At 42.6% G+C, this 12,108-nt stretch overlaps 1 protein-coding gene across 1 annotated transcript in view; it reads left to right on the top strand.

Annotated features, from left to right (window-relative positions):
- LOC119142303 (protein spinster homolog 3-like) overlaps positions 1 to 11,859 on the top strand; it is a 40,305-nt gene extending 28,446 nt beyond the window's left edge. The window contains exon 11 of the mRNA XM_037375089.1: positions 203 to 11,859. Coding sequence (XP_037230986.1) covers positions 203 to 370 — 168 coding nt within the window. The 3' untranslated portion in view covers positions 371 to 11,859. The remainder of the gene's footprint in view (positions 1 to 202) is intronic.
- The last annotated feature ends 249 nt before the right edge of the window (positions 11,860 to 12,108 follow it).

The following is a 12,108-nucleotide window of genomic DNA, read 5'->3' on the forward strand; positions in this document are numbered from 1 at the left end:
GATTCCTTGACCAAATGGAAGCTGGTCAGCAGTGAAGGACAGGTATATTGAGTACTGGGTTTGACAAACTTCGGTAGCAGGCGTTTCATCCCTATCTGCCTAGTTTTATTCTTTTCAAGGACTACACTGTAAACAGTCTTTCTAAACCAAGAGAGAATGATGATGTTATCCCAGATTAATGACAGCCTTGTTCACTCCCTAGATCTCCAATGCTATCCAGGACAAGAATGCTCGCTCATTCCAGTGGAGTTTCTGGAGCATGCAGTACAGCTTTATCATCTGTACTTTTGTTGGTGTCTTTGGAGGAGGTTTTTTCCTCCTGACGTCTTTCTACATTGAGGAAGATCGTAAAGAAGCAGAGAGGCTTTGAGGTTTCTATATATGTAACTTTTAAACCTGTATCTGCTTGCTTTCCTGTTTGTACACTTGCCATGATATCGGCTCTGTAAAGTTAAAACTCAAATGTCTGCATAATGCTAATGAACACATCAGTTTCTATTAAAAAATTAAGGCAAAATCCCAGAAAAGTCTCAGATTAACCAAACTTCACATATTGAGCAAAACAGACTGCAGAACACACAAGGATCAGGGAAGTGCTATTAGTGATGCCTTCCAAATGATGCAGTATATGGAGGTAATAAACCAGCTTTACTGTAATGCACCATTGCAGATTTTGTGGAAGGTGCTGTTCTTTTTCTACTCTGGTCTTTTTGAGCCCAGTAGAACCAGTCCTAGCTCTCTAATACTTCTTCCTCTTCCCTGAAAGAAGTTACGCTCAAAGGGTAAAAGATTTGAAAACCTATCAAATTGGACAGAACACTGTCCTCAGTCACCTGGAGTCTTGCAGCTTCCTTCTGCTCTGACTTGGTTTTCTAGGTACCAGAAATGAACGCTGTCTTTCAAATGAAGATGAACTCTGGGGCAAGATTTGCAAAGAAGAAAAGAATGTCCTCTCCTTTTTCTTGCCTTTTTGCTTAATGAGATACAGCTAGAGAAAAGGCCAAATAACAATTCCTCCATATGGCAGCAAATCCTGAGTACTGACTTTTTTTGGGAGCGTTTGACTGTGAGTCAAAAATTGCTGCTGCATCGGCATATGGCAACCCTCCCCCATCTGCAAAACGGGCACGAGTATTCTGGGGAGCTGGGGAGCTGCAGAAGGCAGTGTATAGAGCTGTCACAGGCACGACTGCTAACCGAAACAAGACAGTAGCATTTAAGGCAGAATGTCTCGTGGAGATGAGGAAGGGAGGCCTAGGAATTCTCAGCAGGGTACGATTTGCCTGTAGGATTTGGAAAACAGAGATAGTACAAGAAGTGTTTCCAGTTGTCTGAAATGACCAAGAGAAGCAGCAACTATCAAAGTTAGTGTCAGATTCAAGAGGGAAGGGTTGTGATTGTTTTATATACAATATGTTAATGGACTCTTTCTAGTCCTTTGAGGCTCTTCAGCATATCCTCAAGGCCTTGCAAGTCTCTCCTCTTGTGAGCGAACAGTAATACCCGCTCTTATCACTAAAGTGCATAAGACTTTGGGTCTTATCTGTTGTCAGGATATCATGCCAGGTGCCAAATAGGAAATGACGGCCAACTTCCATTGTTTGACGTGCTGTCACCAGCAGCACCAGCCAAAGCCTGAGGAAGACAATAGCAAGTGAATTGTGAAGTATTCTGAATCTTCCCTGATTCTCCTAGTAAATCATAAGGATGATAAAGCACAATATTCCTGTAACGACTGTGAGTATCTAGTGTCATTACAAATAATGTAATTCACCTACTGCAGGTTTTTGTTTCTCCCTCATTTTTAAAAAAAATCTGTTCTGAAACCTGACTTAAATGCAGGTTGTGAAATTTGGCCAGGGTTTATGCCATTATGGGAAATAACAGAGAAACTTTTTTGTGATACTCAGAAAGAGCGTAATGCTTGTCTTTAAGTTGGTATTGTTGGTATTCTGAAAGACTGAGCAACTTCTGGTTGTAAAAACTAGCCAAAGCCTTTATATCACTGACTTTTTGGAATTTAATTTGGTGTCAGAGAACCCATGTCCAACAAAGGATTTTTACTATTGGATATGGACACGTCAGCTTGTAGAGGTCTTAAGTGCTTGTCTTAACATTTTTCAGGCTATTTTTTGAACTACCAGGTAGCAATGTTCGGATTGAAACCTATTGCTTATATTCAGCAGACCTGGTGACATTTGTAGCATTTGTCTTTCACCTAGAGGGAGAAAAATTCACTTTGCACCTATGTCTCACTGTAGGATGAATTTGGGAAGCCCAAAAACATTCTTTAAGGCCTTCTTAAGTCACTGCACACTTGAGGTGGGACTTGCAAGAGCCTGTGATTCATCTGGTACACTGTTACTGTACCACGTGTGCTGTTCAGCGATACCCACATGGCCCCGGCAGACAGCTACTTTGTCAAAAATTAAATTCTGAGGTGAGGTGACATTCACCAATACAATATATTGTACAGCATGTTGTACAGCACCTTCACCAGACACCATTTACTGTTACATCACTTCATGCCCAGAAACTGATGAAGAATTTGGTGAAAAGTGCACATCAGTATTTGAGGCAATAAGATTATTTTGATTTTGTTTAATTCTATGATATTTGCTGGTGACAGCAGTGCCAGATCCTTCCTTAGCATATTATCAGAATTTCTCAGAAGCTGCATATAAGCATACTACCATAAAGATCTGCGTTGCCTCGTCTCTTGTACACATTATGTAGACATGTATATTTATGTACAGCCTAATTCTGAGATTGTCTCGAAATACTGCTGTTAGGTAATGATTTAGTTTTGGTAAATAATTAATTTTATAAGGTAACTTGATACTATGAAAGGTGTTAAGCTTGGATTTACAGGGCTCTGAGGATCAGTAATAAAATCACAAGATTCTACCTGTGTTGCCAAACTCTAGAGATACAGTTTGCAATGGCTGAAATCGTTGACAGCTGCAAACCCATTGCAAAACCAAAAAAGATGCTCCCAACACCACAGTTGGTTCCCTGAAACTTGGGCAGGCAGGCCAAGATCTTGAGAATCATTTTTCCCTTTATTCAGTTACGGTAGAATTTAAGCAGTTTGATAGTACTTCGCTACTGGTATGTTCATGATTTGCCCTCTAAACAGATGATCTATTTATCACTTTTGTTAAGTCAGCATTAAATTCTTCTTAAAAAAAATAAGTCAGAAACTGTATCTGGAATACTGCGGAGGTATGTATTTGACATATGAGCAAGAGATGCCAAATGCTGTTCTGTGGATGGTACGTGAAGTCTGTGACAAACTCATTCCTACTCCTACTCGTATCTCCTTTGTGAAAGTCAGTGCTTAGAAATTAGCAGGATCGTGCTGACTAGTTCAATTCTGTCTTTTCAAATGCTTCTCTCTTTTCTTTGTGATGTAAGGGGGGAGGACTTCTATTTTTGTTATTTTTTTTTCAGCATTTTAGCAAGACTAACATCCAAGACAAGGGCCTGGATGCTCTGAGCTGTGCCTGGGTATCCCTGTACCTGCATTGTCTTCTGTCTTGGTGACTTAGAGGTCATGCGAAAGTGCGGTGCCTGCGTGAAACAGCCCTGGGAGGCCCTGCCTCTAAAGCCAGGAAACTGTTCCCATTATCTCTTTGGCTCTGTGTCTTAAATAAAGATAAAACTTCCTTGCAAGGATATGTAAAAGGAGTAGAATCTCTTAAAATTCTCTGCATGTCTTGAATTTGCTTCTTAGCAGGTGGCACCAGCTTCTGCGCTGAGGGGTTAACACAGCAGTTCCTTAGTGCTGGAGGAACTTAAGGCATTACATATTTTGCATGCGTCAAAAAGCTGTATTGGAGGAAGTCACAGAGTCCTGTCACATGGCCAGCAAAGGAAGAAAAGTTCTTTCTAGACATCGGTTGAAATACCAGTTATTTTCTATGGTTCCAACGGAGTAGAAGTAAGAAAAAAGTGGAGGGCTTAAAGAAGTTATTAAATTTGCTGCTTCATCTAGTTTGGAAAGAGCTGCTGCTGCTAGCTGCTGGTTAGTGTGTTCTGCAGCATTCAGGCTGCTTGGAATCTGTGTCCCTTCCATCAAATGAATTACAATCGAACAAGCTGTATTTTCTGTAAGCATTCAGATATTCCTTTCCTACCTTTAACATTTCTTCTTTGCTCTTTCCAACCAAAACAGTGGGTAAGAGACACTTTGGAACAGCTCCAAAAGGTGTGATTTTCTAAGTCCATGCAGGTAATGACTTTGATCTTTTCCTCCCCTTTCCTCATTCCCCAGAGCAGGGACAGGTGATTGGTATTGACCTTTAGTGTTGTTTATGTGGATATTTTTTTAAAGAAGTTTAAGAACTCTGCTTGGCATAAAAATTGCCTTCAAGTCATGATTATTTCTAGCTTCTGCTGAACACCTGTGAAGACATCAAATGGGCAGGACATACCTTAGGTACAACAGTACCATGGCGTGTAACTGCTTCTCCAGAGTGATTCCTTCCACCGGTAATGTTGTGTGAGATTGCTATCAGCAGAACTTTATCAAAGACGTTTCATGTAACTTTTTGTCTCCCTCCCCCTCTCCTTCCCAAACAAGTAGCCCCATGCACTGGTCTGAAAGGGGGTTTGCAGCACCTGAGAAATCTTTCTGTACGGTGGCTGAAGGCGTGCAGATGGCAGACCACAGCTTTCCAGGCTATAGATTTATATATTCTGTCTAGGCTGCTCTCTGCTAAGAAGATCTTTTATTTTACTCCTCTTCGCCCTCATCACTTGTGCAGCTGAACTGTGTTTTGCAAAATATTTTGCAGAAGAGCTGTGATCCTTTATAATGCCATGGATGGAGCCATCGGTGTCCAGAGCGTCATTTACCTTTGGGAGAAAGGCTCAGGGTTGCTGTTGTCATTCTGAGGGACCTGTGCTGAGGCTGGATCAGTTCTGACAGTACCAATCCTGATGGCTGTTTTTTTAGGAACTCATTCCTAACTTCCACTGGGGGAGTCTATAGCACCTTCGCAGGTGGCCTGTGGCAGTACTGCATCAATGAAAAAATTGGTGGTTCCCCCCTTACTATTCTCTTGCAGAAGAATTAGCTGAATTCTGTCTTGCTCATCTTACCTGCACTTGTCTTCCTTTGTACTCCCTCCATTGCCTAGTGACTAGAGATTCCCCTAGTGCCTTTATCATTACATATATATGTCCTCTTAGCTTAGAATCTGTAGAATAATTCACCAATTCCTGTTTGCAAAGGAAGCTAAAAGAAGTAGACACCGTCTGCCTGACAATAGCATAATATGAGGACAGAAAGGCCAGATCAGCCAAATTTATGCTGTAGCTGACATTAGTTTTTTCTTAGCAGTAGATCCATCATCTCTGCCTTTAGTTTCCCCTCCTCACACTAAAATGCAGATGCAGTGTCTGTTGAAGTGAATTCCAAAATAATGAAGAAACCTAAAAATCCACCATTATCACAAAACCTTTATGGCAAAAGTTTTCTTCTGAGATCCTTCTGTTTTTTTGCAAATGTTGTTCACCCTTCAGGCCTCCTTCGAGTACTTGGTTCTGCTGCCCTGCCTGTGCTACTGCTGGTTACTGCTGCCTGTGAGGGTGCCGGGGACCCGCAGAGAAGTCACCTCCTCCCTTGAGACAGGTGAAAAAAAGGATAAAAGAACAATGTCTGTGTGTCTCTGCCAAGTTGTTCTGGCATTCAAGTAGCTGGAACTGGCTGCATTCCATTACAAGGGAGCTGCTGCATTCATCTCCATTCTAAAATTATCTTCATTGTAATCCAATAAAGCCTTGGAAAGGTTCTTAGAAAGCTTTTTTGTTTATAAGGGAAACAAAGGTGGATATGAAAAGACTCTTGATCCTAATGCTGTATAGCTGACCAAAACTGCGTTGATCTCTCTTTGTGTAGTTTAATGTTTTCATAACAGTTTTGTTATTAGCATGTAAATTGACTGTGTATCCTGCAGTAATAAAATGGCTGTAATTTGGAGAGATTAATGTAAAGTGCTGTCAAATCCCATTGTAGGAAGGGCCTTCGTAACTGCACTGTTAAGTGTACACAAATTTGGAATGTGACTGGATCCCAGTAGGCCTAACCCTGCCGATGGAGCTAGAGCAGGGCTCGGGGAGGGTACACTGCCTGTGTAAAATCGGGAGATTCCCTACAAGGCGCAAATCTGACCTGTACAGGACTTGGCTGCTATCGTGGTACTAAGATCCGACTTTACCTGCTCATATACTGTGGTGGGTTTTTTCCTACAGTGAATATTTTTTCTATGTTATGAAAAATGCTTTAAAATGGAATTGAAAGGTAAATTCATGCATTCAGGTATGCAGGTTCATTTTTCTTTTCAGTATTTAATGTGTTGGGCATTAGGCTTGAAACTGATGTATTAAGGATGAAGGTGACCATTTTTGAAAGTACTGACTTCAAGCTAGTGATTTAATTCCACCATAATGTATCCTCCTAAGTGTCTAACACTTTTTTCTTCATTCCTTTTTTCCGAAGTACCTTGCATGCCTCTGTTGCTAATGCAGCCGGTCTGAGCAGCTGTGTGTTCAACACTCAATAAAATCAGGCCATTTACTTAAAGACTTAATTATGGGTTTAGGAGCCTAATCTTAGGCACCTAATTTTTAAAATCTTGGCTGTAGGCATTTTTTTTCAGGAATATCTCTATCCCGCTGAATGAAAACATCACTTAAAGAAATGCAAGTCTGGCAGTACTCCTTAATCTTCAGTCTGGTAGATATCACACCTGTTAACTTCTTCATCACTTTTTGCCTTTATAGGTTACATTTTCAGTGAATTAACTTGTTCTTTTTGTGTATTGACAACCCGCCGCAGAGGAGATGTCACTGGAACTGGTGTGTCAGAGCTGGGAGCAAACAGAGCCGTAGTCAAAGAGGACGTGAAGTGAAAAAGGACACCTGAGTTGTTGCTGAGACTATTTCCTCAGTAAAACCAGGTGAAAAGGCATTTCTTCAACCCATCTGGATAACTCTGTGGATTCATCTGGTAGTGGATGGAATAAAATGTGGATCACAGTATAAAGGAACAGACTCCCCATCTCTGATTTTTCAGAGCGTTCCAGGAGGACAGCCTTGTGGTAGTACTGGAGGGGTGTGTGGGTGTGAGCATAGAGGTGAAGAGGAGAGGTCATTGATGAGAAATGCTCGCTAAGTAATACAGGTCTTTTTACAGTAAACATATTAGTCCAGTTTTTGTATGAGGAATGACTAGGGATGATTCAGCTAAAGCATGTTTAATGGCAGCTAGATTGTGTTTAGCCAATATTTTATCCTAGAAAACTATGTTCATGATCTGATTTTTACCACAAAAGCTTCTGCAAGCCAGCAGTCTCTGTTAGTTGTCCTGCCAATTAGTGTAGGTAACTTAGGATGAATTGCATGGTAAGCTCTGAGCAAGGGAATTACTTTTCTTTGGTCCTTTGTTTGCCTGGAAGTCATGGAAGACAGAGCTGCTGGCCTGATCTGTGAAGTGAGGAGGCATAGCTCCTAAAGAAAATTGCGGTTCTATTTTTAGAATTGTTTTAATTGGGCATCAGATATGCACATTTCCAACCTATTAACCTGGTCACACTGTGTGGTCTGATCCTCCTCTAATAGCATGTGATTAAATGTGATTCATCATCATCTCCGCTATGCGCATGCAAGTGGGAGAACATTGATGGCGAAGCAGATGCAGTTATTTTCATACCAGTTGCTTTCTCCTGTAAATTGTTTGTATTGTTAAACACTGTCATGTTGTCTTAGGGGGGCTGCGTCTCCTGATTTAGTGCGATGACTGATGTTCTTTGCTGCAGTTTACCAGAGGCTCACAGGGCTGCTGGGAAGGGTGAGAGCGACAGAAACAACAGGACAGAAGCACGGACATTGGTGGCTTTGAAGGAAGTCAGTCATCTGTGGCTGGGGGAGAAGAATGTTTTTATGCTCACTGGGCTTGCCTGGACTTGCCAGCTTTATTAAGGAACTTTTATCTGTTTTTAAGGGCAAGGTATGGTAGGAAAGGAGAAAGATTTACATTTGCTGATGATCCATGAAAAGCACATGTTTAACCAAAAAAAAGCTCAAGTGAAGAGAAAGATCTAGTAGGGAGCCTGTAGCTGCCTAGAGGAGGGGAGTAGTCACAGGATGGGTCTGCTTCGACAAGTGATTGGTTTTTTGTGATCCCGACAATTCTAGAGCAGACTTTAACTGCAAGTAAGTACATTAAGCTTCTTAGGCATTGCAAACTTGCCTTAAAATCAAGCTGAACTGCCTACTTTAAGGTGCCTAATTTTCTTTCTGATGTGAGAAATATCTGCCCTCCAATAATGCTGCAGAGGTGCAAGGAAAGGATCCAAATACCTCCTCCTCCTCCTCCTTCTCCTCCTCCTCCTCCTCGCTCTTAGACTTTATTTCTAATGGCCTTGGAAAGTCAGTGTTCAGACTCCTGTGTTCTGAGGCAGCATTCAACAGAGGGGCTGGAATATCTGCTTGTTCCAGCAAGCACCTGCAGATGTCAAACAGGTTGTATGTGCGGAAGGCCATGGAGATTGCCAGAGAGACGGTTAGTTTGGGCTGTTTGTATTTTCTTCCCAGTCAAGCGTTGCTCCGTCCTGTCCTTCCCTAGCCAAATGCTGTGGCAACAGATAATGAGCGATAATGTTCCTCTCTATCTTCAGGCTTCTTTCCAGTCGGAGATGCCTCACTCTTCTGATAGCAGCCAAGGAAAGGTGAAGGTGTTTGACAAGAGCACACAGGAGACAGGTATCTCAGCAGCCTGGAAGAACGTGTATCTGCTTTTTCTCTCTTTTAAGCCTTGGAGTCGTGGCTCTAGGAGATGTATTACAGTGGCCAGGGAGTGCTGAGAGCCCGCAATGAAGCTGTCACCCATGCGAAGGTGAGACCTATCAGCAGATGAGGCTGGACAAGAACTAGCACTCAGCAAGGATGTGAGTCAGATGGGGAGAGGGCTGGCAGGTGCGCAGAGAAGGCAGCGGAGTAGGCAGGCAGGAAGCAGCTGGCAGTGTAGGAAGAAGTGAGCTGTGATGGGAACAAACAGGAGGAGCAACTGGGAATGAGAAATGTCCTCGTTCATGCGCTGATATCCAGCATCCCATTCAGCAACAATGATAGTAGGATTTCAAAGAATGTCCAAATAAATTTATTCCTTTAAGGGATTTATTTTAATTCTTTATTAAAATAGGAGATAAATGTGCCTTTTCCCCTCTAGCCCGCTGTTTTGATAGGATTACCTTTAGCGTCACCCCATGGGCTTTTTAATTCTTCATTCCCAGTCTTCTATGTGAAGTCGTCTCAGCAGATCCAATCAGGTGTATTTCATTGCTCCACAGCAGAGAGGAAATGAATTTTTCTGATGAGGGGAAAGCACAGTGAATAGCTTGATTCTCCTCCCCAATACCATCTGCAGTCAGTTTTGTGCTGCAAATGAAGTCAATGTTTTCCTGGGTCAGAGGTGGCTAATTATTCATAGCACTTTCATTTCCAGCAGTCAAGTCGTCATATCTCTGCCAATCATCATCCTTTTTCATGTTGGGTTTACTTTGCATTGCTCTTAGGTTTGCAAGTCTAGCTGCTATCCAAACTTGTCCTGTTTGTTGCTTTTCCTGGGCTAGTGCCAGTAGTTTTCTCGGCTTCTGAAGAGACTGACAGGAGGGCTCTGGCACCAGTATTGTAATCTTCTCCCATTTTATGAGATCATGTCTGTTTCAAAAAGAATGAAATAGAAAGGAGGGAAGAACATAACGCTCAGTTCATGTGTAACTAACCAACAACCCCCAGCTGAGTAGTATTTCAGTAAGTTGGGTCAGTGTCATCTGTGGGTTTTTTAATGGCCGTAAAGCCCAGGCAAGTGTATTAGTCAAGGTACAGCTGGGGTTTGAAACTTGACTGCCTTAACTCTTAGGCTGGTACGTTTCCTGCTGGTGCTCAGTGCTTCCCTCTGATGAGTGAGAGCGGATCTTATCAGCCTCTACACATAACTTAAGGGCAAGTGTCAAGAGGATGGGGTCAGGCTTTTCTCAGTAGTGCCCAGTGACAGGGCAAAGGGCAATGGGCACACACTGAAACACAAGAAGTTCCTTCTGAACATGAGGAGAAACTTTGCCTTGGGGGTGGCAGAGCCCTGTCACAGGCTGCCCAGAGAGGCTGCGGAGTCCCCTTGCCTGGAGACAGTCAAAGCCTGCCTGGACATGACTCCGTGCAACCTCCTCTAGCTGAGCCTGCTTTAGCGGGGGTTGGACCAGGCGATCTCCAGAGGTCCCCACCATGCTGTGGTCCTATGACTGTCCAGCACTCACATTGTTGCAGCGACCACGATGTGTTTACAGTGTCCTTTAGGCTTGTCCCTTGCAATTTTGCCCTTGGATTTACGGTGCTATTCCTAACGTAGGTTAGGAGAGTAAATGAGCATTACTGCCCATTCGCCGCAGCAAACTGACTGATGGAATGGAAACACAAAGGAACTATGATCCAGCCTTGCACTTTCAGGTAGTAGTAAGGTGCTCTTTGCACAAAACTGTTTAGAAAGATTTTAAGAGGGCTCCAAAGGAGATGCTGATAATTAAAATGCTAATTAAAAATGTTCCCAACGGTATTCACTGATAGTGTTGCCAGAGCAGGTGAGATTTCAATTATCTTGCTATTCCTTTTGGAACTAGAAAAATGTCCTGTGGTGAGTTAAGATGGAGTACCTAAGGCATGCTTATTTCATAGCGTTTAAGTGCCGACTTGCCTCCAGATGCTTTCAGTTTCTCTTTTTCATCTTAAAAAAAAAAAAAAAAAAAAGGTTGTTCTGACAATTCTGAATGTACAGAACAGCCACCGAGGGAACCTGAAGCCTCTTAGCCTCCCAAGGGAGTGAGTGAGGCTGCATGTCTTCCACACCAGCTGCTTCCTGAGCCCACCTCACCGTACTCACTGGGTTTGCTCAGAGTGGAGTTGGGGAGAAGACAGTTCTGAAAGGCTTTGAAATAACAGCGCCAGAGCAGGGGGGGTGGTGTCAGCAAAGAGCCAACCAAGAGTGCCATCTTCAAAGTCCGGTCTGCACAGACACCAAAGCAGAGCTTTCAGCTGCTCAGTTCTTACAGCCTGAACCAGCAGAAAACAGGTGAGTTTTCTCAGGAGGGCTCGCTGCTCTGCAGTTTCCATTGGCAGGAGTTTAAACATGCTCAGTGCCATAACCGAGAAGTAGGAAATGGCCCACAAAGGCAGGACTATAACAAAAAGAAAGCTGGAGACGGAGCAATCAAGGGAGAGATGACTGCAGTAGAGGCAGATAGCATGGATCCACACAAAGGAGAAACGGGGCTGCCAGATGTCTGATTAAAAGACGTGCTATAGTTAGGTGGAAAGCTGTGGGCTTCCACACAGGAATACCAGGACAAAGGCTTGACGGCCTCTGCCTCTTGAGCATGGTGATCTCTGTAACTACGGGATGCAGAAGTTTCACCGATTTTTGTTGACTAGATCCTGTACCATGAAGGATGTGAAAGGGAATTCTATGTAGCATGGTATGTAATTTTAAATTTTAGAAAAATGTATTTTCTGTAGCTAAGATGAATCCTGCTTCCAGCATTCCTCTGAGAGGGTGTCTTTCATGCCAGGTGAAGTATTTTCTGAATCAGCATCTTTTAATGGTGTAGTGTGCAACAGGTGGTGATGGAAGCTAATGATGGTGCGTAGAAAAAGCATTCAGGAAGGATTTGACAGATAAGAAAGAAATGTAAAAGTGGAAGAAAGTGAACATATGCTAAACCAGCGTGTCTGAAACTAATGTGATGTAAAACGACTCAAGCTAATGAAGCTTTTCATGAAATAAATGTCTGCTAAACTCTACCTGGAATACTGCACTGCCTCTTCCTTATATCCCAGTAATTTGTATTCCTCTAATACTTACATGTAAGAGTGGAGAATGTTATAATTGCTATTCAAACATGGTTTTACTTCACACTTCGCAATAACCCCAGGCTGTGTTTGTCTTTTAAAAAGTATAATGTCTCTGAGACTCCTTTTTTAAATGGTGTAGTAAGTTTGGAGACAATTTAGATCTGTTTATAAAAGCAGGGTGTTGTTTAATAAGTGTCT

The sequence above is a fragment of the Falco rusticolus genome, chromosome 1 (genome assembly GCF_015220075.1).
Source record: "Falco rusticolus isolate bFalRus1 chromosome 1, bFalRus1.pri, whole genome shotgun sequence".
Lineage (NCBI taxonomy): Eukaryota > Metazoa > Chordata > Aves > Falconiformes > Falconidae > Falco > Falco rusticolus.